Source organism: Psammomys obesus, unplaced genomic scaffold (genome assembly GCF_907164565.1).
Source record: "Psammomys obesus unplaced genomic scaffold, mPsaObe1.curated_primary_1811, whole genome shotgun sequence".
Taxonomy (NCBI): Eukaryota; Metazoa; Chordata; class Mammalia; order Rodentia; family Muridae; genus Psammomys; species Psammomys obesus.
The window spans coordinates 1,076,090-1,099,515 of NW_026596396.1; the positions used below are offsets into that span (position 1 = coordinate 1,076,090).

Genomic DNA, 23,426 nt, shown 5'->3' on the forward strand with positions numbered 1-23,426 from the left:
TATATATATATATATATATATATATATATATATATATATATATATATGGTAAGTCCATTTAGTGTTGCTTATGTGTACAGGATTTTAGGATTTGGTATTGAATAACTATTTATGGGGCTCATCACTGAGGAAGTCATTAGTTGCCTGTGGTTCTTTGTGTAGGAGTGGGGCTTGAGAGATTTTCTGCCTCCACATTAGCATGTCTGTTGATATTGTCATTATTCAGGTCTTGTTTAGACAACTATATTGTTGAGATTTCATGGATGTAACTTTCTTGTCATTTTAGGAGCTACATCTCACGGCAGCTTTCCTGGTCCTCTGTCTATTATAATCTTTACGCCTACTTTCCTGCAATGTTCCCTAAGTCTTAGGTGTGGGTGTTGTGTTCTAGATATATCAACTGGGGGTGGATATTCCATGGTCATTTGATTTCCGTGTCTTGACAAGTTATGGTTTTCTCTAATGCTCTCTACTTGCAGCAAAGACAAGCTTCTTTGATGAAAGTTGGGAATTACCCTTATCTATAGCTATAAGGATCAATTTTAGAATGCAGTTAGGAGTTATCCTGGTTTAGTGAAGGAGCAGTCGTAGGTTCTTTTCTAAGATCAGTAACCTCACTAGCCCTGAGAAGTTGGCTAGGTTTCCAGTAGCAGACAAGATTTTCTTCCTGTTGAGGGACCCTTAAGTCTAATTAGACAGTTGTTGGTTACCAGCAAGATAGGGGTGTCACTGTAATATCTTGCCATGCTGGTCACTGTTGTGATTTACAAGTATTATATCTTATCTTTTCTAACTAGAGTGAGATAAAATCTCCAAGTTGTTTTAGTTTGTATTTCCCTAAATACAACAAATGATAAACACTTTTGGAGATTTTTTTTTTTTTTAGCAATTCTTTTTTCTTAGCAAATTTTATTTCTGCAGTTGAGAACCCTTTGTTTGGATCTATAGCCCATTTTTCCTGACTCTTGTTTTGATTTGAGTTCCTTATATATTCTGGATCTTAATCCTCTGTCATATATACTGCAGCTGGCAAAGAGATTCACTCACTTTGTGAGCCTTTTTCCTATTTGCTGTGCAGAAGCCTTAAATTTTATGAAGTCCCACTTGCCAATAGGTGGCTTTAATTCCTGAGCAAATGTAGTCCTATTCAGAAGTCCTTTCCTACTTCTGTATCTTATAAGGTACTGCTTATGTTTCTTCTAGAAGTTTTAATGTGTTTTCAGTTTCAAATTGAAGCCATTGTTGTACTTGGGTATAATTTTTGTGCCATGTGGTAGATAAAGTTCTATTTTTATTCTTATCCATGTAGCATCCAGTTTTCCCAGAGCCATTTGTTCAAGATGCTATTTTTCTTCAGTGTTATGGTTTTGGCTTCTTTGTCAAATATTAGATGGCTCTAGTATCATGTACTTATGTTTCAGGTTTCTATTTTATTCCATTGGTTTACATGTTCATTTTTGTGCCAATACTATAATATTTTTATTACAATAACTCTGTATCTTCAAATTTGAAATGGTAATACCCATGATTTTAGTTTCTTCATCTTATGTCCTAATATCTTGCTTAGCTCATCTATTAGCTACAACTGTTTTTTGTGTAGATTCCTGAGGAATATGTGTGTGTGTGTGTGTGTGTGTGTGTGTGTGTGTGTGTGTGTGGTCTTTGTGATAATATAGATAATTTAGATTATTTCTCTCTAATAGGGATGCCTTTATTTAATTTTATTGCTTAACTGCCTTAGCTAGAGTGTTGGAAAAATGTACAAGTTTTCATGAGTCCAAAGTCACCATTTTTGCCTTTTTTTTTTTTTTTGCTCATGTTAGAAGGAAGGCATTATTCTGTCTGTATTAGATATGATATTAACATTAGGATTTCATAGAGGTCTTTTTTTATTAATTACACTTTATTCATTTTGTATCCCCCCATAAGCCCCTCCCTCCTCCCCTCCCGATCCCACTCTTCCTCCCCTTTCTGCATGCATGCCCCTCCCCAAGTCCACTGATAGGGGAGGTCTTCCTCTCCTTCTTTCTGATCTTAGACTATCAGCTTTCATCAGAAGTGGCTGCATTGTCATCTTCTGTGGCCTGGTAAGGCTGTTCCCCCCTCAGGGGGAGGTGATCAAAGAGCAGGCCAATCCCATTATGTCAGAGGCAGTCCCTCTTCCCATTACTAGGTAACCCACTTGGACACTGAACTGCCACGGGCTACATCTGTGCGGGGGTTCTAGGTTATCTCTATGAATAGTCCTTGGTTGGCGTATGAGTCTCTGGGAAGTTCCCTGTCTTCAAATTTTCTTGTTCTGTTGCTCTCTTTGTGGATTTCCTCTCCTCTCCAGCTCTTGCTATTTCCCACTTCTTACATAAAATTCATAGAGTTCTTTTATCAGGTTTAAGAATTTGATTTTCTTTTTAAATGTATTTTTAGTGGAGGATTTTATACATGAGTGCACTATATCTGTATCTTTTCTAGCTTTTCTCCCCAATCAAACTCCTCATGTATCCAGCCAAACACTTCTAGAATTAATGATCTTTTTAATCTGTTTGTTCATCTGTCTGTTAGTCTGTCTGTCCATCATTCTGTCTGACTGTTGTCTGTCCATCTGTCTGTCTGTCATCTTTTAGTCTGTGTCTGGTGTTTATCCATTGTTCTGTCTGTCCATCTGTCCATCGTTCTGTCTGTCTCTTGTCTGTCCATCTGTTGTCTTTCAGTCTGTCTTCTGCTGTCTGTCCACTGGTCTGTCTGGCTGTCTCATGTCTGTGTCTGTATCTGTCATCTTTCAGTCTGTCTTTTATCTGTTCATCCATCTATCTGTACATTTGTCTAGATACACACACACACAGACACACAAAAAACCATACAAAAACAACTATTAATTTCAGTTAGTGTTTTCCTTTAATTTTTTTTCACATTTATGTGTGTATATGTTCATCCAGTGATTGATCTCCACTCGTTAGTCAGGCTGAGCAGCAAGCACCTTCACCTGCTGGGCTGTCTTGGCCAGCCCAAGAATCTCATTTCTATTTTTAGTTTGCTGAGTGGTTTTTATTGTGAAAAAGTTTTGAATTTTGTCAAATGATTTCTATGGATCTATTGATAGTAATCATTGGTTTTTGTTCTGTTAGTATGCTATATTTGAATTTTAGACGTTAAAATAACTTTATACTACTAGGATATCTGTTTGACTGTGGTGGATCATCCTTTAAAATGCATTTCTAGATTTGTTATTTTAGTATTTTGTTGGAGATTTTTACATTTGTATCCATAAGAGATAATGGTTTATAGTTTTCTTGTCCTGTGATACTACTGTTTTTTGGTATTATAATACCACTGCCCCTAAAGTACAAATTAGAAACTGTTTCCACCTTTCTTAATTATTTGTTTATATTTTATTTACTTTACAGCCAGATTGTAGCCCCATCCCTCCTCTCCTCCCAGTCCCATTCTTACACCCCTCCCCAATTTTCCCATCCCCTTATTCTCAGAGAAAGGGAGGTACCCATAGGTACCAACCCATCTTGATATATCAAGTCTCATCAAGACTAAGCACATCCTTTCTCACTGAGGCCAGACAAGGCAGCACAGCCATGTGAAAGGGATCCAAAGGAATCTGACTGGTAACACAGAGACAGCCATTGATCAAATTATTAAGCAACCCTCATGAAGACCAAGCCACATATCTGCTACACATGTGTATGGGGCCAAGGTCCAGCCCATGCATGTTCTTTGGTTGGTGGCTCAATCTCTGTGAGAGCCCATGGATCCGGAATAGTTTACTCTGTAGGTCTTCTTGTGGTGTCCTTGATGAATAGTTTACTCTGTAGGTCTTCTTGTGGTGTCCTTGATCCCTCCAGCTCCCTCAATCACCAGCCCCCCAACTTTTCCACAGGATTCCCCAAGCTCTGCCTGTTGTTTGTTTATGGGTCTCTGCATCTGTTTCAATCAGCTGCTTGAAGAAGCCTCTCATAAGACAGTCATGCTAGGCTTCTGTCTGCAAGCATAGCAGAATATCATTAATAGTGTCAGGGGTTGGCTGTTTTAAGTTCTCTTTAAGTTTTTGGGAGAATTCACCAGTGAAACCATCTGAGCCTGAACTGAACTGAATTCTTCTCTCTCTCTCTTTCCTTCTCTTCTTTCTTTCTTTCCCTTCCTTCCTTCCTTCCTTCTTTCCTTCTTTCCTTTTTTTTATTTTTTTGAGACAGGGTTTCTCTGTGTAGCCTTGGTTATACTGGACTCTCTTTGTAGACCAAGCTGGTCCAGAACTCACAGAGATCCTCCTGGCTCTGCCTCCCCGAGTCCTGGGATTACAGTCCTGTACCACCGTGCCTGGCCTGAACTCTTTACTTTGTGGTTAAGTTTTCAGTTGATAATTCAGTTACATACAAATCTAATTTATTTTTATTTTCTTCTTTAGTGAGCTTTGGTAGTATTTGACTTTCTACAAATTTGTTGATTTTACCTAAATTATATAACTTATTGCTACTTAACTGTTCTTAACATTCCTTTAAGTGTCATTAAGCATTTTATTTTGTCAAACCTTCACAACAAGCTTATTAATGAGCTGTTACTTTTATCCTAATTTTATAGGTAGGAAACCCAAAACACTGAATTAATTTGCCCGAGGTTACCTAGGTCCTAAATGAGGACACAGGCTAGCTCCAGAAAATGTATATTCTTATTATGCCTAGAGTATCTAAAGGCATAGAGATGAGTTCTAAATGTCTTCATCAGAATGGGCTGGGGGCTTGTTTTGATAAGCAGAATCTTGTAATACATTTCCTTTTAATTAATTGTTGTCTTTTGTAATATAGCTGTTTTAAATGTTTCTAGAGCTATTTCCATTGTATAACTTTAAAAACTGTCAACACCTTCAAAACAAACTAAACCTAGGAGTTCACTTTCCAACTTTCCCTACCAGTCCTTCTCACCCTTCCTAAATGCTGCTATCCTTTAATACAGTTCTTCATGTTGTAGTAACCCCCAACCGTAACGTTATTTTCATTGCTACTTCACAACTGTAATTTTGTTACTATTACGAATCATAATATAAATATCTGCATTTTCTGATGGTCTTAGGCAACCCTTGTAAAAATGTAGTTCAACTCTCCACCCCCAGAAAGGACTTATAGTGCACAGGTTGAGAACTACTACCCTATACCCTATTATCCTGTATATTTCATGTAAATTGAATCATATGATATGTAGTCTGTGGAGACATTTATTCCTCATGCTCAGGATAGTGGTTTTACTTTACCTTAGTTTTTATTTTATTCTTCAAATGAATTGATTAGACTAATTTAATCTCATTAATCATGAAATCCTATTAAAAAGCAAAGTTTTAGATCTGACGTAAGTGATACATTTCTATTTTGGTCTTTCTATTCCCTTCTTTGAGAAACATCCTCTGAATACTTCTTGGTACAGAGAATGTTGTTAGATACCGTCAATATTAATTGCCAGCCTTGATCTGTCATTAGTCTTCAAACAATAACAGTTTTAACCTGCATTTTATCCAAGGCACAGTGCTGATAGTCAAAGATAAATAACCGCTTCTAATGAGAGAGCAATACATAGGCAGATAACTCATCCAAATAAGTGTTATAAATTATCATACTATTATAATGATTATAATAGAAACTTTTATAATAGAAAAACTTTGTATTATAATAGAAACTTTGTATATAAGTAATGGTGATAAACAATGTGTGGGAAAGTCTTAACATGGATTTCATGGGAAAAGTAGAAAAGTGTAAAGGTATAGGCATAGAAACTCTACGGTGTGTTACTAACTTGATTTGGTACAATTTACATCTTGTTTTCACCCTTTGTACTGTCTTGGGGTTGAAGCTCTTTCCTTTTCTTTTAACTAATGTACAACAGAATGAAATGGTGGATGAGGACTAGGAGTTACATTCTTCCTACCCAGACTTTGTTTCATTTACAATTCTGAATTGGAACTAGTCACCTCACTATGTCAGACATAGAGAAACAGTTTATTCTGGGTATATCCAACAGGTATAAAACAGGAACTACTGAGGAACCATCTGTCTTTCAAAAGACAGTCTTAAATGAGGGACCTGCTACTGAAGAGACACGACTTAGGAAGAAGACATCGAAGAATCGTGCATGTCATCAGGAGACATTTCTAATGGAGAAATCACTAACCTTGCTGGAGAAGACTGAAGATTACAGTGAACTTGATACAGAACTGATGACTTCTAAAGGGAAGAGTAAACCTGAAGAGGCATCCATGTTTGAGGTAGCATTTTTAGGGAATAAGAGGCACCTATTTTCAGGGATGCAGCTTCACCAGAAGCTATTGTTTATGAACAGCTAAAATTATGTTGTTTCTATCTACAGGTGACTGATTTAAAGAAGCCTGTCCTCAGGAAGATGACTATCACCTTAAGTCCATTACATTTAAGGAATAAATGTGCTATCCAAGAAGAGAGGTATACTCTTTGGGGTAAGATCCCATTCAAGAAGAAATCATTAGCATCAAATGTGGTGACCACTAAAGAGAAGTCATTAACTAGAAAGTCATATTTCAGGAAAAAGAACCCTACCACCGAGGTGAAGTCTTTCTTACAGGAACCATCATCACTGCAAGAGAGATGTAACACTCAAGGGAAGACAAACAACTTGAAGAAGCCATGGGTGTTACGAAAGAATACAAATACCAAAGATGTCACTTTAACAGAGTCAGTTACTTTTAAGAGGAAAAATAATACCAATGCAACAACCCATACAAAGAAACAGTCTTCTTCTAAAAATAATAATGACATTCAGGGAAAGGGCACTTCTCTTAGGCCACTGGGAGTTCAACCAGTCACCCATGAAAATGAGCTGTTGTCCTTTAAAAAATCTACCACTAGGAAAAATTCCCATTTCCAGGGGCCATCTGTATTGAAAGACAAGCATGTTACTCAAAAGGAGGCATCCTCTGTGGAAAAGTCCTTGCCTCTACGAAAGCCTACCACTGAGGAGGAGGTGTTACATTTTCAGGTAGCTCCAGTTTTGAAAAAGCAGCATATTGTGGAGGAGGCCTCTCGAATGAAGAAGCGTTTGCCTTTAAGGAAGCAGCAGCAGCAGCTCACTGAAACAAGAGTGTTTTTCAATAACCCTGCAGCACAAGAACCAACCACTAGTGAGCCATTGTCCTTTAAGAAGTCTACCACTGAGAAAGATTCCTCTTTGCAGGGGCCATCTACAAGGCGAAAGAAGCACATCAGTCCTGAGATAGTGTCCAAGCTGAAGAAGCCCCAAATCCCACAAAAGCATCACATTGAGGAGCAGTCACGTTTTCAGTTATCTTCATCCTTTAAGAAACAACACATCATAAAGAAGCCAACCTCTACCAAGAAGCCTGTCAAGTTACAGATGCAAACTATTACTCAAGAGACAGAGTTCCATTTGAAAAGTCCACTAGTATTACAGACAGCCACTTCAGGAGGAGAGTCTCTGTCTAAGGAGTCGTCATCCTTTAGCAAAGAAAAAAATACATCTGTACTGAAAAGAAAGCATGCTGCTCATACAACACCCTCCTGGGCAGCACAGTCAGAGTGGCAAGAAACAATTGATGAAGATACGGATTTGTTGTCTATAAAGCCTGGATCACTTGAGAAACCTGAAGTGGAGTACCTTCCGAATCTGTCTTCACTGAATGAAAAGTATTCCATTCCAGAGTATCTATCCCTCTCAGTGCTGTTGGCCTCACAGGAGACCACCAATCAAGAAGGAGCATACAGTAAGGAATCATCAATTTTAAGTGATGAGAAAGAATTATTCTCACAAGACCTATATTCTTCCTTTAGTTCTGCTGATGAAGATACATGTAAATTCCAGAAGTCTTTGGACTTGCAAGAGAAGATTGATACTAAAAATGACTCTTCCCCAAAAATGTTTGACTCACAGGGCAGTGTTTCTGAAGAAGAGTTCTTTTTAAAAAAGCTCTTTTGTAGGGACAGATATTCCTCCCCTGAAGACTCAAGCAAAGAGAGGCCTGTTGCTCTAGAGCAGGAATTCCTCTTAAAGAAGATATTGGATGAGAACAGCAGTAGCGATGTTGATGAGTCTCAAAGTCGTCATTCACTGCACTTTCAAAACTATCCCAGCACTGAGGAGGAGGCCTCTGAGAAACCTTTAAACATTCAGGAGGAACTCAGCATTGAGATGGTTGCCCTTATGAAGTCATTGATCACACAAGATGATTCTATTAAGGAGGCTTTCCTCAAGAAGTACACTACCTACACAGAAGCTCACTACAATGAATTCTTAACCTCGCAAGAGACCAGCATCAGGGAGCCCTTAGCTTTGCAAGAGAAACACAGAGCTGAGCTGGTGACTATCCTAAAAGAGGTGCTGGTCTTAGTAAAGAAACCTGATATGGAGAAGATGGTCTTAGCCTTGCAGGAGAATCCACCCATTAATATAGAGACTCTCTTAAATGAAGTATTGGCATTGGTGGAGAAACGTAGAATTGAACAATCTACTCTGAAGAAACCCTTGGCCTTCCAGGAGAAATCTAGCACTAAAACAACATCAGCCTCAGAAGAGAATCCCAGCACTGAGAGGGCAATCCCCAAGGAATCTTTGACCTTTAATCAGAGGCTGGACATTGAAAAGGATGATACAATCAGAAAGACATTAACTTTTGAGGAGTCCAACACAGATACCCTCTTCAAGGGGACATTAGCATTGAGTGAGGGGCTCATTGCTGCAGACCAGTTGGCCTTTATAGATCCACCGGCTTTGGAAGAGACTACTATTATTGATGAAGATGCTTTTGTCAGATCATTCCTTGTCTTTCAAAATGAAAATAACCCTCATATCTCCAGCAATGCTTTTGATTCCAAAACAGGCAATTCCACTGCTGTCATGCACAGTGTGGAGAATTTCAATCCTGTCATGAGGTACAGTCCATATGAATCTTGTTTCGAGGAATTTCAGTCAGATATAGAAAGAACACACACTGAGGTATTATTTCTTTATCTTTTTAAAATTATAATTGTGTGTGTGTGTGTGTGTGTGTGTGTATGTCTATATGTCTGTGTCTATGCCTATGAGTTCAAGTGCCTATATAAGTAAGAGGCATTGAAAACCCCTAGAGTTAGATTTAGTTGTGAGCTGCCCAGAATGGGTGCTGTGAACTGAACTCAGGTTCTCTGCAAGAGCAGTGGGTATTCTTAGCCATTGAGCCATCACTCCAGTACTTCAAGAGTGTTTTTTTTTAATGTGCTTTTTAAACAACTAAGCAATCTGTACTATCCCGTGGAAGGAACCGCCACTCAATGAGAGATGATATTTTTTGGGGTGGGCTACCTTCTGATTTTATTTCATGAGAGGTAATCCATAATCTCCTGTTTCTTATCTTTCACACCTTGAGTTTACCCATGAAATGCAGAAAAATACTCTACTCTTTGGAATGTTCCTCTTATATCAAACTGATATTGTAGAATATCTTTAATTTATGATTTTATAGTGATGAAGCTTAAAAATCAGAAAATACTTATGCTTATTAAGGCCAATACATATTTCAAGGAGGAAAGTATTTATGTTGGAACTTAGAAGAATGAAATAAAGGAATGGTATTTAGCAAGTTGAAGGAGAAATGTTCCCTATTTAGAAATAAAACAACCTAGATAAAGGTTTAGATATAGGAAAAGCTACTAAGATGTATCAGGGCAGACCAAATTTACTGGGCATAACATGGGATGTTAGAAGGTGACAAAGCTGAAATAATAAGCGAGACTTGAATTAGGGCTGGAGAGATGGCTCACTACTTGCTATTTTTGCCGAGGACTCAGGTTCAGTTCCCAGTACTTACATGATGTCTTACAATTGTCATTCCAGTTCTAGGATATCTAGTGCCTTCTGGCCTCTACAGGTACTACATATATATGGTATACATACATGGTGGCATTCTGGTAAAATAAACATACATATACAAAGAGAGGCTTGAAGTTACATGTGAAAAGGATGCCTTGTTCCTGGGGAAGAACAGGCATATACTAAGCAAATACTGATTGCTGAACAGTTTGTGGATTGCAGGGCCAAGACATGACCTGTGATAGTCCAGAATACTTAAAAATTGAGAAACCATAGTAGAAGGCAGTGAAGTGAAATGAATATGTTACTTTCACTCTTTCTTTCCTAATGCCTTTTTGATGATTTCTAAGCAGCTAATGTTACTGGAAGACAGTGACACAGTGGAAAATATTGAAAAGGAAGATCGTGATCCATCACTCAATTCTATATATGTCAAGGAAATATTCAATTACTTGAAGAAGAGAGAGGTGGGTATGTAGGTTGTTGGTAGTGGACAGTGATTTCTAGATCTCATTTCCTTCTCATTATCTTCTTCCACATATAAATTGGAGGGGGACATGAAATTATGTTGAAAATAACACTATTAGTGAATAACATTTATTGGTAGTTTATTGTGAGTTGACCATTATGTTAAAGACTTTATAGACAATATCTTGATTCTTCCAAAAAAATTCTTTATGGTGGAGATTATTATCTCTCTTTTACATTGTAGGGGAAACTACCCAGAGTAATACCTATTATATGGAGGAATGTAAATAGAAACAAAAAATTAGTTACTGTGTAATCTTGTTACCATGTAACATCTAGCTTCTTCTCAGACAGTCTAAGTCATAAAAATCATAAGTAGTCTGTGTCTGAGTAACTTCAAATAGAGGTCAGAACATGTTCCGTGCTTCTGACATGTGTGTAATAATCACACCCATTGTTTCCGTTTTCTAATTTTGTGCAGTAATCTTTGCCTTTGAAAAGGAAAGATTTGGTTTAAATATTTGTGAGTTCCAAATTTTCTTCTCTTTTTCAATGAAGCAGGTAAGAACAGGATTGTCTATCAAAGAGAGGTTTTAGCAGACTCCATACATGTTGGTGAATGAATATCTGACACTTTTTCTAGAGAGACTTGATTACCTGATTTTGGAGTCCATGCCTTCACTAATGTACAGATACTTCTTGATGTGTGAAGAAAATAAAATAGAAGTATCCAGTCTCAGCCACAACATTCACTGTAAAATGTAGATTGATGAAGCTACCCAACATTGAGAAAGAGGATTATAACACATATTTGTAGCTCTGAAAAATATCAAAACTAAAAACTAGTTATACTTTTATTGAATGTCTATTGCTTTTTACTTACAAAAATTAAGTTGAAACATTAAGGACCATTTGTACTTTAGAGAAATCAGGAGACATCTCTCTCTTTTTTTTTAATTGGGTCGTGGCTTAGCAGTATCAGAAGAAATCTGAAAATGTTTTTCCTGCTTCCTAGTTTTATTTTTTGAAAATAGATTTTTTTCACAAAATATATTCTACTTAAAGGTAAAATAAGGTATAAATTTTCTTTTTTAGGTATTAGTATTTTTTTTCATCTGAAGGCAATACAATACAACATTTTGTACAGCAGCAATTGTCCATTTCTCTAACACAACTTACTATTGAACAGTTTGATTCAATTCTGACACTGAACACGCAGAGTTCACATCAGAATGCTCAGATAAAGGGATCAGTTATACAATAATGCACCAACTTCATATTTTCAAACACAGATGAGGTATCCAGGATACCCTTAGCCATTGATAACAAGTTTCAGACTTACCAGAATTTTTTTTAATTTTTAATTTTTTTAATATTAGTTACAGTTTGTTAACTTTGTATCCCTACTGTATCCCACTCCCTCTTTTCCTCCCAATCCCACACTCCCAACCTTATCTCCTCCCTGCCCCTTTCCAAGTCCACTGATAAGGGAGAACCTTCTCCCCTTACATCTGATACTGGCTTACCAGGTGTCTTCAGGACTGGATGCAAAGCCCTCCTCTGTGGCCTAGCAAGGCTGCTCCTCCTGGGCGGGGGGTGTCAAAGGGTCCACCACTGAGTTCATGTCAGAAACAGTCCCTGTTCTCCTTATTAGGGTACCCACATGGATACTGAGCTACCAAGGGGCTGAGCAGGGGCTCTAGGTTGCATCTGTACATGGTCCTTGTTTGGAGAAACAGTCTCATAAAAGACTCTTGTGCCCAGATATATTTGGACCTTGTGGAACTCCTGTCCTCTCCAGGATGTATTAATTGCCCTCCGCCCCCTGTTTTTTTTTTTTTTTTTTTTTTTTTTTTTTTTTTTTTTGATTCCCTTCATTCTGCCGGAGGTTTGGTTATGAGTCTTAATATCTGCTTTGATACACTGCTAGGTAAAGTCTTTCAGAGGCCCTCTGTGGTAGGTTTCTGTCCTGTTACTTGTTTGCTCCTACATCCAATGTCCATCCCATTTGTCTTTTTAAGTGAGGATTGACCGTCGTACCCTGGGTCCTCTTTCTTGTTTATCTTCTTTAGGTGGATAGATTTCAGTATATTTTTTCCTATCTTACAAGTCTATCTAAGTGAGTATATACCATGTGTGTCTTTCTGCTTTTAGGATACCTCACTCAGGATGATCGTTTCTAGGTCCCACCATTTGCCTGCAAATTTCATGATTTCCTCGTTTTTAATTGCTGAGTAGTATTCCATTATGTAAAAGTACCACAATTTCTGTATCCATTCCTCAACTGAGGGACATTTGGGTTGTTTCCAGGTTCTGGCTATTATGAATAAAGCTGCTACAAACATGGTTGAGCAAATGTCCTTGTTGTGTACTTGAGCCTCTTTTGGATATATGCCTAGGAGTGGTATAGCTGGATCTTGAGGAAGCACTATTCCTAATTGTCTAAGAAAGCGCCAGATTGATTTCCAAAGTGGTTGTACAAGTTTGCATTCCCACCAGCAATGGAGGAGGGTTCCTCTTTCTCCACAACCTCTCCAGCATGTGTTGTCACTTGAGTTTTTGATCTTAGCCATTCTGGTGGGTGTCAGGTGAAATCTCACTGTCGTTTTGATTTGCATCCCTCTGATGGCTAAGGACTTTGAGCATTTCTTTAAGTGTTTCTCTGCCATTCTGTATTCTTCTACTGAGAAGTCTCTGTTTAGCTCTGTACCCCATTTTTTAATCGATTGCTTGATTTGCTGCTTTTTATCTTCGTTAGTTCTTTATATATTCTGGATATCAGCCCTTTGTCACATATAGGGTTGGTGAAGATCCTTTCCCAGTCTGTAGGCTGTTTTGTTTTGATGAGTATGTCCTTTGCTTTACAGAAGCTTTTCAGCTTTATGAGGTCCCATTTATCGATTGTTGCTCTTACTGTCTGTGCTGTTGGTGATCTGTTCAGGAAGTTGTCTCCTGTGCCAGTGAGTTCCAATGTCTTACCCACTTTTTCTTCTAACCGATTTAGTGTATCTGGTTTTATGTCGATATCTTTGATCCACTTGGACTTTAGTTTTGTGCATGGTGATAAATATGGATCTATTTTCATTTTTCTGCATGTAGACATCCAGTTGGACTAGCACCATTTGTTGAAAATGTTGTCTTTTTTCCACTGAATGGTTTTGGCTTCTTTGTCAAAAATTAAATATCCATAGGTATGTGGGTTTAATTTTGGATCTTCTATTCAGTTCCATTGATCCACTATTCTATTTCTATGCCAATACCATGCCGTTTTTATTACTATTGCTCTGTAGTACAGCTTGAGATCAGGGGTGGAGATGCCTTCAGACAATCTGTTGTTGTACAGGATCGTTTTGGAAATTCTGGGTTTTTTGTTTTTCCATATGAAGTTGATAATTTTTCTCTCAAGATCTATGAAGAATTGTCTTGGTATTTTAATGGGAATTGCATTGAATCTGTAGATTTCTTTTGGCAGAATGGCCATTTTCACTATGTTAATCCTACCAATCCATGAGCACAGGAGATCTTTCCATCTTCTGATATCTTCTTCAATTTCTTTCTTCAGAGACTTGAAGTTTTTCTCATACAGGTCTTTCACTTGCTTGGTTAGAGTCACTCCAAACTTACCAGTATTTTTAATGCTGTCGTTTGGATCAAGAATGTTTCATAAAGGCTTGGTCCCTAGCTTGAGGTGATACCAGGAGGTAGCATAGCATTTAAGAGGAAGGTTTTGTAAGAAGATTTTTAATCATCAGAAGAATGCTTATGGAGGGTATTTTTGGGACCATAGTCCCTTTGTTCCCCATGCTTTCTGGCTGACATATGTTCTTGGCATCATGTGATACCTTATCACATGGACCATATGTCATTTGATACATTCTGATTATGGTTTTTCCCCATCATCTACTACCAGATCCTCTCCTCTCCCTGCCCATCCAACTCCATGTGTTCTTTCTCTTTCTCTGAAATTATTTTTAATTTTAAGATATTTTATTAAATCTTTGAGAATTTCAAGCAATGTATTTTGATGATATTCACACTCATTCCTTCTTCACCTAGATCCATCCCTACTTTCATAAGCATCCAGTTTTGTGTTTCTTTTTCTAAACCCATCAAGTCCATTATGTATTTCCCTAATACTATTTCTTGGGTATGGGCCACCCCTGGAACATGATTGATATACCAAGAATCACATTCTTAAATAAAATGGACTTTACATATCCCAGAAAATATAAATTGACAATAGTTCATCAGCAAGAGGTGAAATTTTATGCCCACTTCCTTCATGCTGGGACATTTTTCTGGGTAGAGCTTGTGCACCTCTTGTGCATTTATCACAACCACTATGAATTCATAGGTATTATGCTTGGAAAAACACAGTTTCAATATGAAACTGTGTCTACAATCTATTTGGCATAGTGTCTATGTTTTAGTCCCTGGCATGCCTGCCTGTGTTTTGGGGTCATTCCTTCCCATATAAGATTGTTTAGGAGCATTGTTTTTGTAGCAGGGTCTGTTATTTTTCTGTCTAAACTGGCTTGTATCATTAGTATAAAATCTGAGAGGGTCTCGGCTGGCTTTTGTTTTAGGAGAGCCATTGGAGAGGAGTCTCCAGGTTCTGTGGACAAGGGACAAGGGAGTTATAAAGGTCCCAGGCCTGGAGTGCATATAAGTGGATCTGTTCAAAGCATCCAGCAGGGAGTAAAGTCTGCTGAATTCTTCTGGAGAAGTTAACTTGTCCAGATTTGGTTCAAGGGACATAAACTCTGCCTCTAGGACATCCTGGCGTAACTCTTTTAAATCTGCTATTGGGAAAGGATACCAAGCCAGCTGGTATGATCTTGTTAAGTGTAAATTAACAGGGAAGGTTTCCTATGGGTAAAGGTCCTGGAGTTCTGGGTCATTAGGGCTGAGGAGGTTGGGGGCAGTTGCTCCCAGGCTAGGGATTATTATTTCTAGCTTCTGTGAGATTACAGAGGTTCTTGATGGCTGTCAGGGGAGGTGCCATAGGCAGTGGTGCCTTAGGTTGGGGCAGCATGGGTGGGGCAGAGCTTATCTGAGTGTTTTTAGGAGCCTTAGATTTGCTTCATGGGATTTTGCCCTCTGCTAATGGGGAATCAAGGGCTTTGTTCTCTATAGCCAGTGAAGGCTTGTGAGGGAGAAGAAGGAGATGGGGGGAATTGGAGAGTATCTTTTGTCTAATTAAATCAATTGCTTTTTTAAGACAGTTAAAACAGTTATTAGACAATTTTCAGGGTCTTCCTTCTGATTTGAGTCCTGTCCTTCTTACTGTGATTTTTTTTTTCTGATGGATCATTGAGGCTCAGGGGTTTTTGTCTAATAGCAGCTCTCACTGGGAAAGAGGAGAGAGACAAATGATAGCTTTTTGGGGCTCTGTTTTTTTCAGAGCCAGATAAGCAACACGTCTAGGTCTGAGATACCTGCTGATAGGATCCAAGGTGCAAATTGGAGCACCTCATTCCAGAATTCTAAGCCTTCCTTTTGGGAGATTTTTAAGTCCTCTGGGTTTAAGTAGAGCTCTAAGGGAGCAAATTTGGATATATCTCTGATGTGATGTTGAGTTTTCCATAATTAAAATAGAGAGAATGTGCTGTTAGAAACCTTTAAAGTTGTAGAGGCAAGTTTAACTTTCCTGGGATAATCAGCTCAGGTGAGTAAGAGGCCCTAAGTTGCCAAGCTAGTAAAGTAAAGGGATCCCTAGTAAGGGGATCAGGGGCTGTCTCTAGCATGAAAACATTGGCAAGCTCTCTGATCATCTTCACATGGGGCTTGCAGCCTTGTCAGGCCACAGAGGAAGACAGTGCAACCAGTCCTGATAGGCTAGGGTCAAATAGAAGGGGAGGAGGATCTTTCCTATTAGTGGACTAGAGGAGGGGCACAGAGGGAGAAGAGGAAAAGAGGTTGGGATTGGGAGATGGGGAAAGAGAGAGAGAGAGAGAGAGAGAGAGAGAGAGAGAGAGAGAGAGAAGAAAAAGAAAGGAAGGAAGGAAGGAAGGAAGGAAGGAAGGAAGGAAGGAAGAAAGAAAAGAAAAGAAAGACCAGTCTTTCTTGACCAATCCTCAAGATGGTGGGAAGGTCAAGCAGAGAGTTTCACTACCTACTTATGGGTTAGGGTGCTTACAGACTCAGGGCAGAGTCCAGAGGCTGAGGCAGTATGACCAGTCCTCGGGATGGGAAGGTCAGCCTAAGAGCTGGGCTACTCCATTTTTGGGGGGTGCTCACCTGTCCTAGCACAATCTGGAGACAGATTGGATAACAATTGTGGTTCTCATCTTCCCTGGGGAGCTGTTGGTCACCAGCCCATGAAAGCAGGAAGAACAGAAGGCCAGATTCAGGGCTCAGAAGGCCATTAGCACAGTGGAAAAGACCTCTGGAAACTACTTCAAGGAGATCAAATTAATTTGGGGAGAACAAACATATAGTCTTCGGGGGAGTAGATGAGGACTCCCAGGATAAATGTAAATAATTGGTTAGCACTAGGCACTTCAAGGATGTTTGGTTTGCATTAAACAGCACAGAGCTATCATATGAATGAGAACACAGTACCTAATTATCCTGTAAGTGCAGGGAGGGGAGAGCTAGCAGGAAACTGTGGCAAAGGCCATATATCAGATATGGTTATGGGCATCTATGCCTAACAACAGTCTCCAGATAAAGTCAGGCAGAAAGTTGAGGTCCTGCTGAGGAGAGGGAGTCCTCCATCTAGCACCAAGCTCAGAAAGGCTATCTGGACTTGGAGGACTGCAACCTCAAACAAATGAGTTTTTCCAATAAGCCATTATTTCTGATTCTTGGTCTTTCTACACTTTCTTCCTTAAGCATCCCTGAGCCATTTGAGGCTGTATGTTCATAGTGTCTTCTTTTCAGCATATTGACCACTTGTGGGTCTCAGTTAATTGCCTTCTACCAAAAGAAGCTTCTCTGATAAGGGTTGGGAGGCATATTTAACCTATGCCTGTAGCATTAAATTGTTAGAAATTGATTCAATATTATGTCCTTTTAGCATAATAGCAATTAGGTTTTCTCTTAGGTCTGTCTAGCCCCTGTTTTTTGCCCTCAGTAATGGCGTCATGTATGGTTTCCATCATCTGGAGCTGGCCTTAAAGTCAATCAAAACGTGTTTTGTCACTTCCATAATATTCACTCCATTATTGTACCTGGGAAAATATCTTGTCAGACTAGTTGTTATTATAGCTTGCAGGACTCACACATGGGTAAGACTCATGATTAATTTTCTTCTTTGTTAACATGTACATCTTCTAGAACTAAGAAAGCTAGCCAGTAGGGTTGAGGCTTAAATGTCAAGTTTTTTTTTTTTTTCATATTCTATGACTCCTGTGTGTGTGTGTGTAACATAGGTAAGAGTTAAGATGTCAGTGGTTTTTTTCTTGGTATAGGTATGTGTGCTCACCTTTGTAGAGTCAGTGTTTGGATCTTTATTTGCTGCTATTATAACTTATCAAGCTGTGATCCAGCTGACTGGTGCTGGGAGCTCAGTATTGGAGCAACTCTGTTGATATTCATTTGAAGTGCCACAAGTAGTGCCATTTCAGCTAGGGATAGGAACAACTTCTGAACCCAGGAGCAAACCATCTAAAGTCTGTGAGGGTTCACTTACCCAGTTCTATAGTTAGTCCTTGGGTAGCAGGGGCTGGGATCTCAGTGGGAGTGGAAGGTGCTCCCCAGAGGTAGGGCATAGAATGGTATACCATCCTCAGGTGGAGGTGTGTGGGGTATAGGCTGAGCTGAAGGTCTGTACCTGGGATTGTACTCATAGGAGCCATGGGATCTCTGGGTAGCATAGTGGGTATGGTGGATTGTAGATTAGCTCTGGAGGCCATGTCTGAGTTTAAGCTCACAGACTGCCACATGATCCAGATTAATCAGTTCGGTGTGGCTGAGAGGTTAGGAGGTGGGTAGACTGGCTCTAGTGGTCTCATTGTAAATGTTGACATAAATGTAGAAATTAAGCTTAGTTTTCAAAATCAAAATATGAGGCTTTACAAGATATTTGTGCACTACACGTGTTAACATACTACACATGCCAACACACTACACGTGTTAACATGCTACATATGCCAACACACTACATGTGCTAACATACTACATACGCTGACATACTACACGTGCTGACATACTACACGGGTTAACATACTACATTAACATGTTACACATGGCAACATGCTACATGCTTCAACATGCTACCTGTGTCAGCACACTACACGTGTTAACATACTACATGTTTTAACATATGTTAGCATGCCACATATGTTTAACATACTACACGTGTTAACATGCTACGTGTGTTAACATACTACACGTCTTAACATGTGTTAACATGCCACATATGTTTAACATGCTACACATGTTAACATACTACATGTGTTAACCTATGTTAACATACCACATATGTTAAAGTTTGTTAAAGTTGAAAAAGCATTGGTCTGCACAGCATGGTATATTTTAGACTAAATTGCAAAGAACTATTGTAACTCTTGGTATTCATTAACATGCATAGGTAGGTTCTTTAATGTCTCTTCTGACACTTAACTCTTATATGTCCATTTCTCAAAAATAGCTGGAAATTGTTCAGAAAATTATACTCTGATATGCTTATATCTGTTACCAGTTGAAAATAACACACATGAGAAAAGAAACTGTCAAAATTTTGAAGTACAAGAATATAAGTTCATTAACATTTCATTTTCAACAATGCCAGGAAAAGTTTGTACTTGAGAAATACATGGACAGGCAGCTGGAAATCACCATTCATATGAGGGCCATTCTTGTGGACTGGTTGGTGGAGGTACAGGTAAGCCTGGCAATTGTTGCCTTGAGAGGCTGTTGTTGTTGTTGTTGTTGTTATTATTATTATTATTATTATTATTATTATTATTATTATATTGCAGTTCAAATCAAATATGCTAAAATCATACTGAATCTACAGAGCTGAAGAAAGTATAGTTCCTGATTTCTAGGAATTGATTATTTAGATGGAAAATAAGACATATATAAAACCTGATGGATGCTACTGGCACTGTATGTTCATGATTTAGCAGATTTCAGTTTCTAATTGGCTATAAATTCAACTTCTGTAATTAACTGGTACTTAGGTGTTTGGTTACAAAGTGAGGTTACAACTTATATAGGTTAAAGTTCACCCAAGTAAAGAGGCTGGATTAAGGCAAATTACTTTTGTTTCAATGCTTCTTATTCTCTAGGGGTAGCATCTATACATTATTTGAAATAGATCCTTTCTGATAATTTTCTGTACATTTTGTTGTTAAGGTAGTTCTGTATCTTGTTTATGTCAGTAATGCACATGCGACCTTAAACTCTTGGTCCTTCTGCCTCAGCTTTCTGAGTACTGAGATTACAGGTCTGTGACTATATATACCTTGGGTTCTTTTTATTTATTTTTTCTTTTATTATTTTTTATATTAATTACACTTTATTCACTTTGTATCCCCCCATAAGCCCCACCCTCCTCCCCTCCTGATCCCACCCTCCCTCCCACTTCTTCACACATGCCCCTCCACAAGTCTACTGATAGAGGAGGTCCTCCTCTCCTTCCTTCTGATCTTAGTCTATCAGATCTCATCAGGAGTGGCTGCATTGTCATCTTCTGTGGCCTGGTAAGGCTGCTCCCGCCTCAGGGGGAGGTGATCAAAGAGCATGCCAATCAGATTATGTCAGAGGCAGCCCCTCTTCCCATTACTATGTAACCCACTTGGACACTAAACTGCCATGGGCTACATCTGTGCAGGGGTTCTACGTTATCTCCATGCATGAAATTTGCAGGTAAATGGTGGGACCTGGAAAGGATCATCCTGACTGAGCTGTCCCAGAAGCAGAAAGACACACATGGTATATATTCACTCATATAGACATGTAATATAGGACACACCTACTAAAATCTGTACATCTAAAGAAACTAATCAAGAGAGAGAACCCTTACTAAAATGCTCAATCCCCATCCCGAAAGGCAAAGAGGAATGACATCAGAAGAAGAAGAAAACAGGAAACAAGCTAGAAACCTACCACAGAGGGCCTCTGAAAGGCTCTGCGCTGCAGACTATCAAAGCAGATGCTGAGACTTATGGCCAACTGTTTGGCAGTGTGTATGGAATCTTATGAAAGAAGTGGGAAATAGTAAGATCTGGAGAGGACAGGAACTCCACAAGGAGAGCAACAGAAACAGAAATTTGAACACAGGGTCTTCCCAGAGACTCATACTCCAACCAAGTACCTTGGGTTCTTAAAAAACAAAAACAAAAAAACAAAACAAACAAACAAACAAAAAATACAAGCAAATCCCATCATGAATGTGGTGGTACAAGCCTGTAATTTCTATGCTTGGAAACACAGGTAAGAGATCAAAAGATCAATGCCATCCTTAGCTTCACAGCAAGTTTGAAGTCAGCCTGGCCTACATGAGACCCTATCTCAAAACAACAATCACACACACACACACACACACACACACACACACACACACACACACACGATGTAAGTAATCTTTTCCTATAAGTATAGATCTATTTCTGTGATACTCTTAAATGAATAAAATATTCATTTATTTAACTAGCTTTTTTATAGAACTTAACTATTAACTCCCTATAAGTTAAGATTAAATAGTTTTCACATTTCAGTTTGTCTCTTTTTTTTTTTTTTGCTGTTAGATTTAAAAAAAAAATACAAGGTCTATGTGAGACTTGTCTAATATATTACATTACTTTTGAAATTTTTGAGGTTTTGATTTTTATTTACTTTAATTTTACTTTTAATTTTATTTTTATTAAATACAAAGTTTATTCACTTTGTATCCCACCTGTAGCTTCCTCCCTCTTCCCCTCCCAATCTCTCCCTCTGTCTTCTCCACCCATGCCCCTCCCCCCAGTCTACTGATAAAGGAGATCCTCCTCCCCTTCTATCTGATCCTAGTCTATCTGGTCTCATCAGGACTGGCTACACTGTTGTCCTCTGTGGCCTGGTAAGGCTGCACCCCGCTGAGAGAGAGGTGATCAAGAACAGACCAATCAGTTTATGTCAGAGACAGTCCCTGTCCCCATTACTAGGGAACCCACTTGGACACTGAACTGCCATGGGCTATATCTGAGCAGGGGTTCTAGGTTATCTCCATGAATAGTCCTTGGAGTATCAGTCTCAGAAAACACACCTGTGTCCAGCTTTCCTTGTGGAGCTCCTGTCTCCTCCAGGTCTTTCTATCTCCCCTTCTTTTCTAAGATTTCCTGCACTCTGCACAAAGTTTGGCTATGAGTCTCAGAATCTGCACTGATACCCTGCATGGTAGAGTCTTTCAGAGGCCCTCTGTCCTGTCCTGTTTCCTGTTTTCTCCCTCTTCTGATGTCTGTCCTCTTTGCCTTTCTGAATGAGGATTGAGCATCTTACCCAGAGTCCTCCTTCTTGATTAGCTTCTTTAGGTATACAGATTTTAGTATATTTATCCTATATTATGTGTCTAATATCCACTTTTGATTGAGTATATACCCTGCATGTCTTTCTGCTTCTGGGATGCCTCACTCAGGATGATCTTTTCTAGATCTCACCATTTGCTTGCAGATTTCATGATTTCCTTGTTTTTAATTGCTGAGTAATATTCCATTGTGTAAATTTCTAAGTGTAGCCCTGGTTTCTGTATTTATGTTGTTATACTATGAGGCCTTTTAGTTTAAATATTTAGTGTTTGGCTCCAAGAAATTTTTATCATTTTTTTCCTATATACTATTCTGCCTTTATTTTCTTTTTCTTTTGATTTATTGTTTTAAAAACACTTGCATAAAGGGTTGACTTTCAATAGATTCAAGAAAGCAATCGGCTATGCTACTTATTAGATTCTTGCAGAAGCAGATGGTCCGCAAATGGCTTAACACCAGGTTTTGTGGGACTGTAATTTGTAGCCACCAAGAATGTAGCAGGAAAAAACTTGATTCCATCTTCTGCTATACCCCATCTACTAGGATAGAAGCTCTCTGCTGCATAAGGATCTGGGTGGATTTTCAGCCTACACATAAAAAGCTGAGCATGATAGTATATGTCTATAATCCCAGCACTGGAGAGGTGAGGAAAGACAGCTTTCTGGAGCTCACTGCCTGCCTGGCATAGCAGAAAGTGTCTTAAAATCTAAGGTAGATGCCATCTGAGGACAACACCTTAGATTGACCCCTGGCCTCTACATGTACACACATATGTACACTCTACATGATCACTTAAACATACACATGAAAACACACAGAATTTCTCATGTAGCTGTTTGTTACCATTTAATACCAACATGCAGGAGTAGGTGGCTATGTGTACTAGAAGGAAGCAATGTAAATATTGGCTGTGCCATTTTTTTTCACAGAGACAGTTTCCTAAGATACTGTTTCTCATTTCTATCTTCATTCATTCATTCATTCATTCATTCATTCACTCATTCACTCATTTATTCATTTAGTGATTAGCTGATTTCAATTTGCTACTTAAGATTGCCAGAATCCCCAGTACCAGAAATGTTAAAGTTGCTAATCAGCTGAATTTAAGATAGGCCAATGATTTCAAACTATTAGAGGTGTTCTTAAATGTGTAACAGTGAGAATGAGTGATATGAAAAAGATTTGTCTGGTTATTCATATGTTTGAGAGATGAAAGGGGCAACAGAATAAAAAAAATATGAGTTGCCTCTCAAACTAGAAAGGAAAGATAATATATTATTTACTATAACTTCTAGAAAGGAAAATGGACCTGTTAGAAACTTGAGTTTTAAACCTGTCTTTGTGTTTTGGAAATAAAAAATAATAATATTTTTGTAAAGATTAAAAGTTACTTAAAAATGAAGAAAGCAGGAACCTGAGTATTAGAGATTAAGGAGAGAGAGGGTATATGAACTCAAGGCACTCACAGTCAAGGCACAAGTTTTCTGTCTGGCTTGTAAGGTTGATTATCAACCTTTGGGCAGAGTGCAGGGAATCTTAGGAAAGAAGTGGGAAACAGTAAGATCTGGAGAGGATAGGAACTCCACAAGGAGAGCAACAGAACCAAAAAAATCTGAGCACAGGGGTCTTTCCTGAGACTGATACTCCAACCAAGGACTATGCATGGAGATAACCTAA

The 23,426-nt window shown here is 38.7% G+C and overlaps 1 protein-coding gene across 1 annotated transcript in view; it reads left to right on the forward strand.

Moving 5' to 3' along the window:
• Ccnb3 (cyclin B3) overlaps nt 1-23,426 on the forward strand; it is a 59,732-nt gene that overhangs the window by 17,497 nt on the left and 18,809 nt on the right. Inside the window, 4 exon segments of the mRNA XM_055597545.1 lie at nt 5,959-6,259; nt 6,358-8,973; nt 10,179-10,292; nt 19,031-19,123. Of these exon segments, the coding sequence (XP_055453520.1) occupies nt 5,959-6,259; nt 6,358-8,973; nt 10,179-10,292; nt 19,031-19,123 (3,124 nt within the window).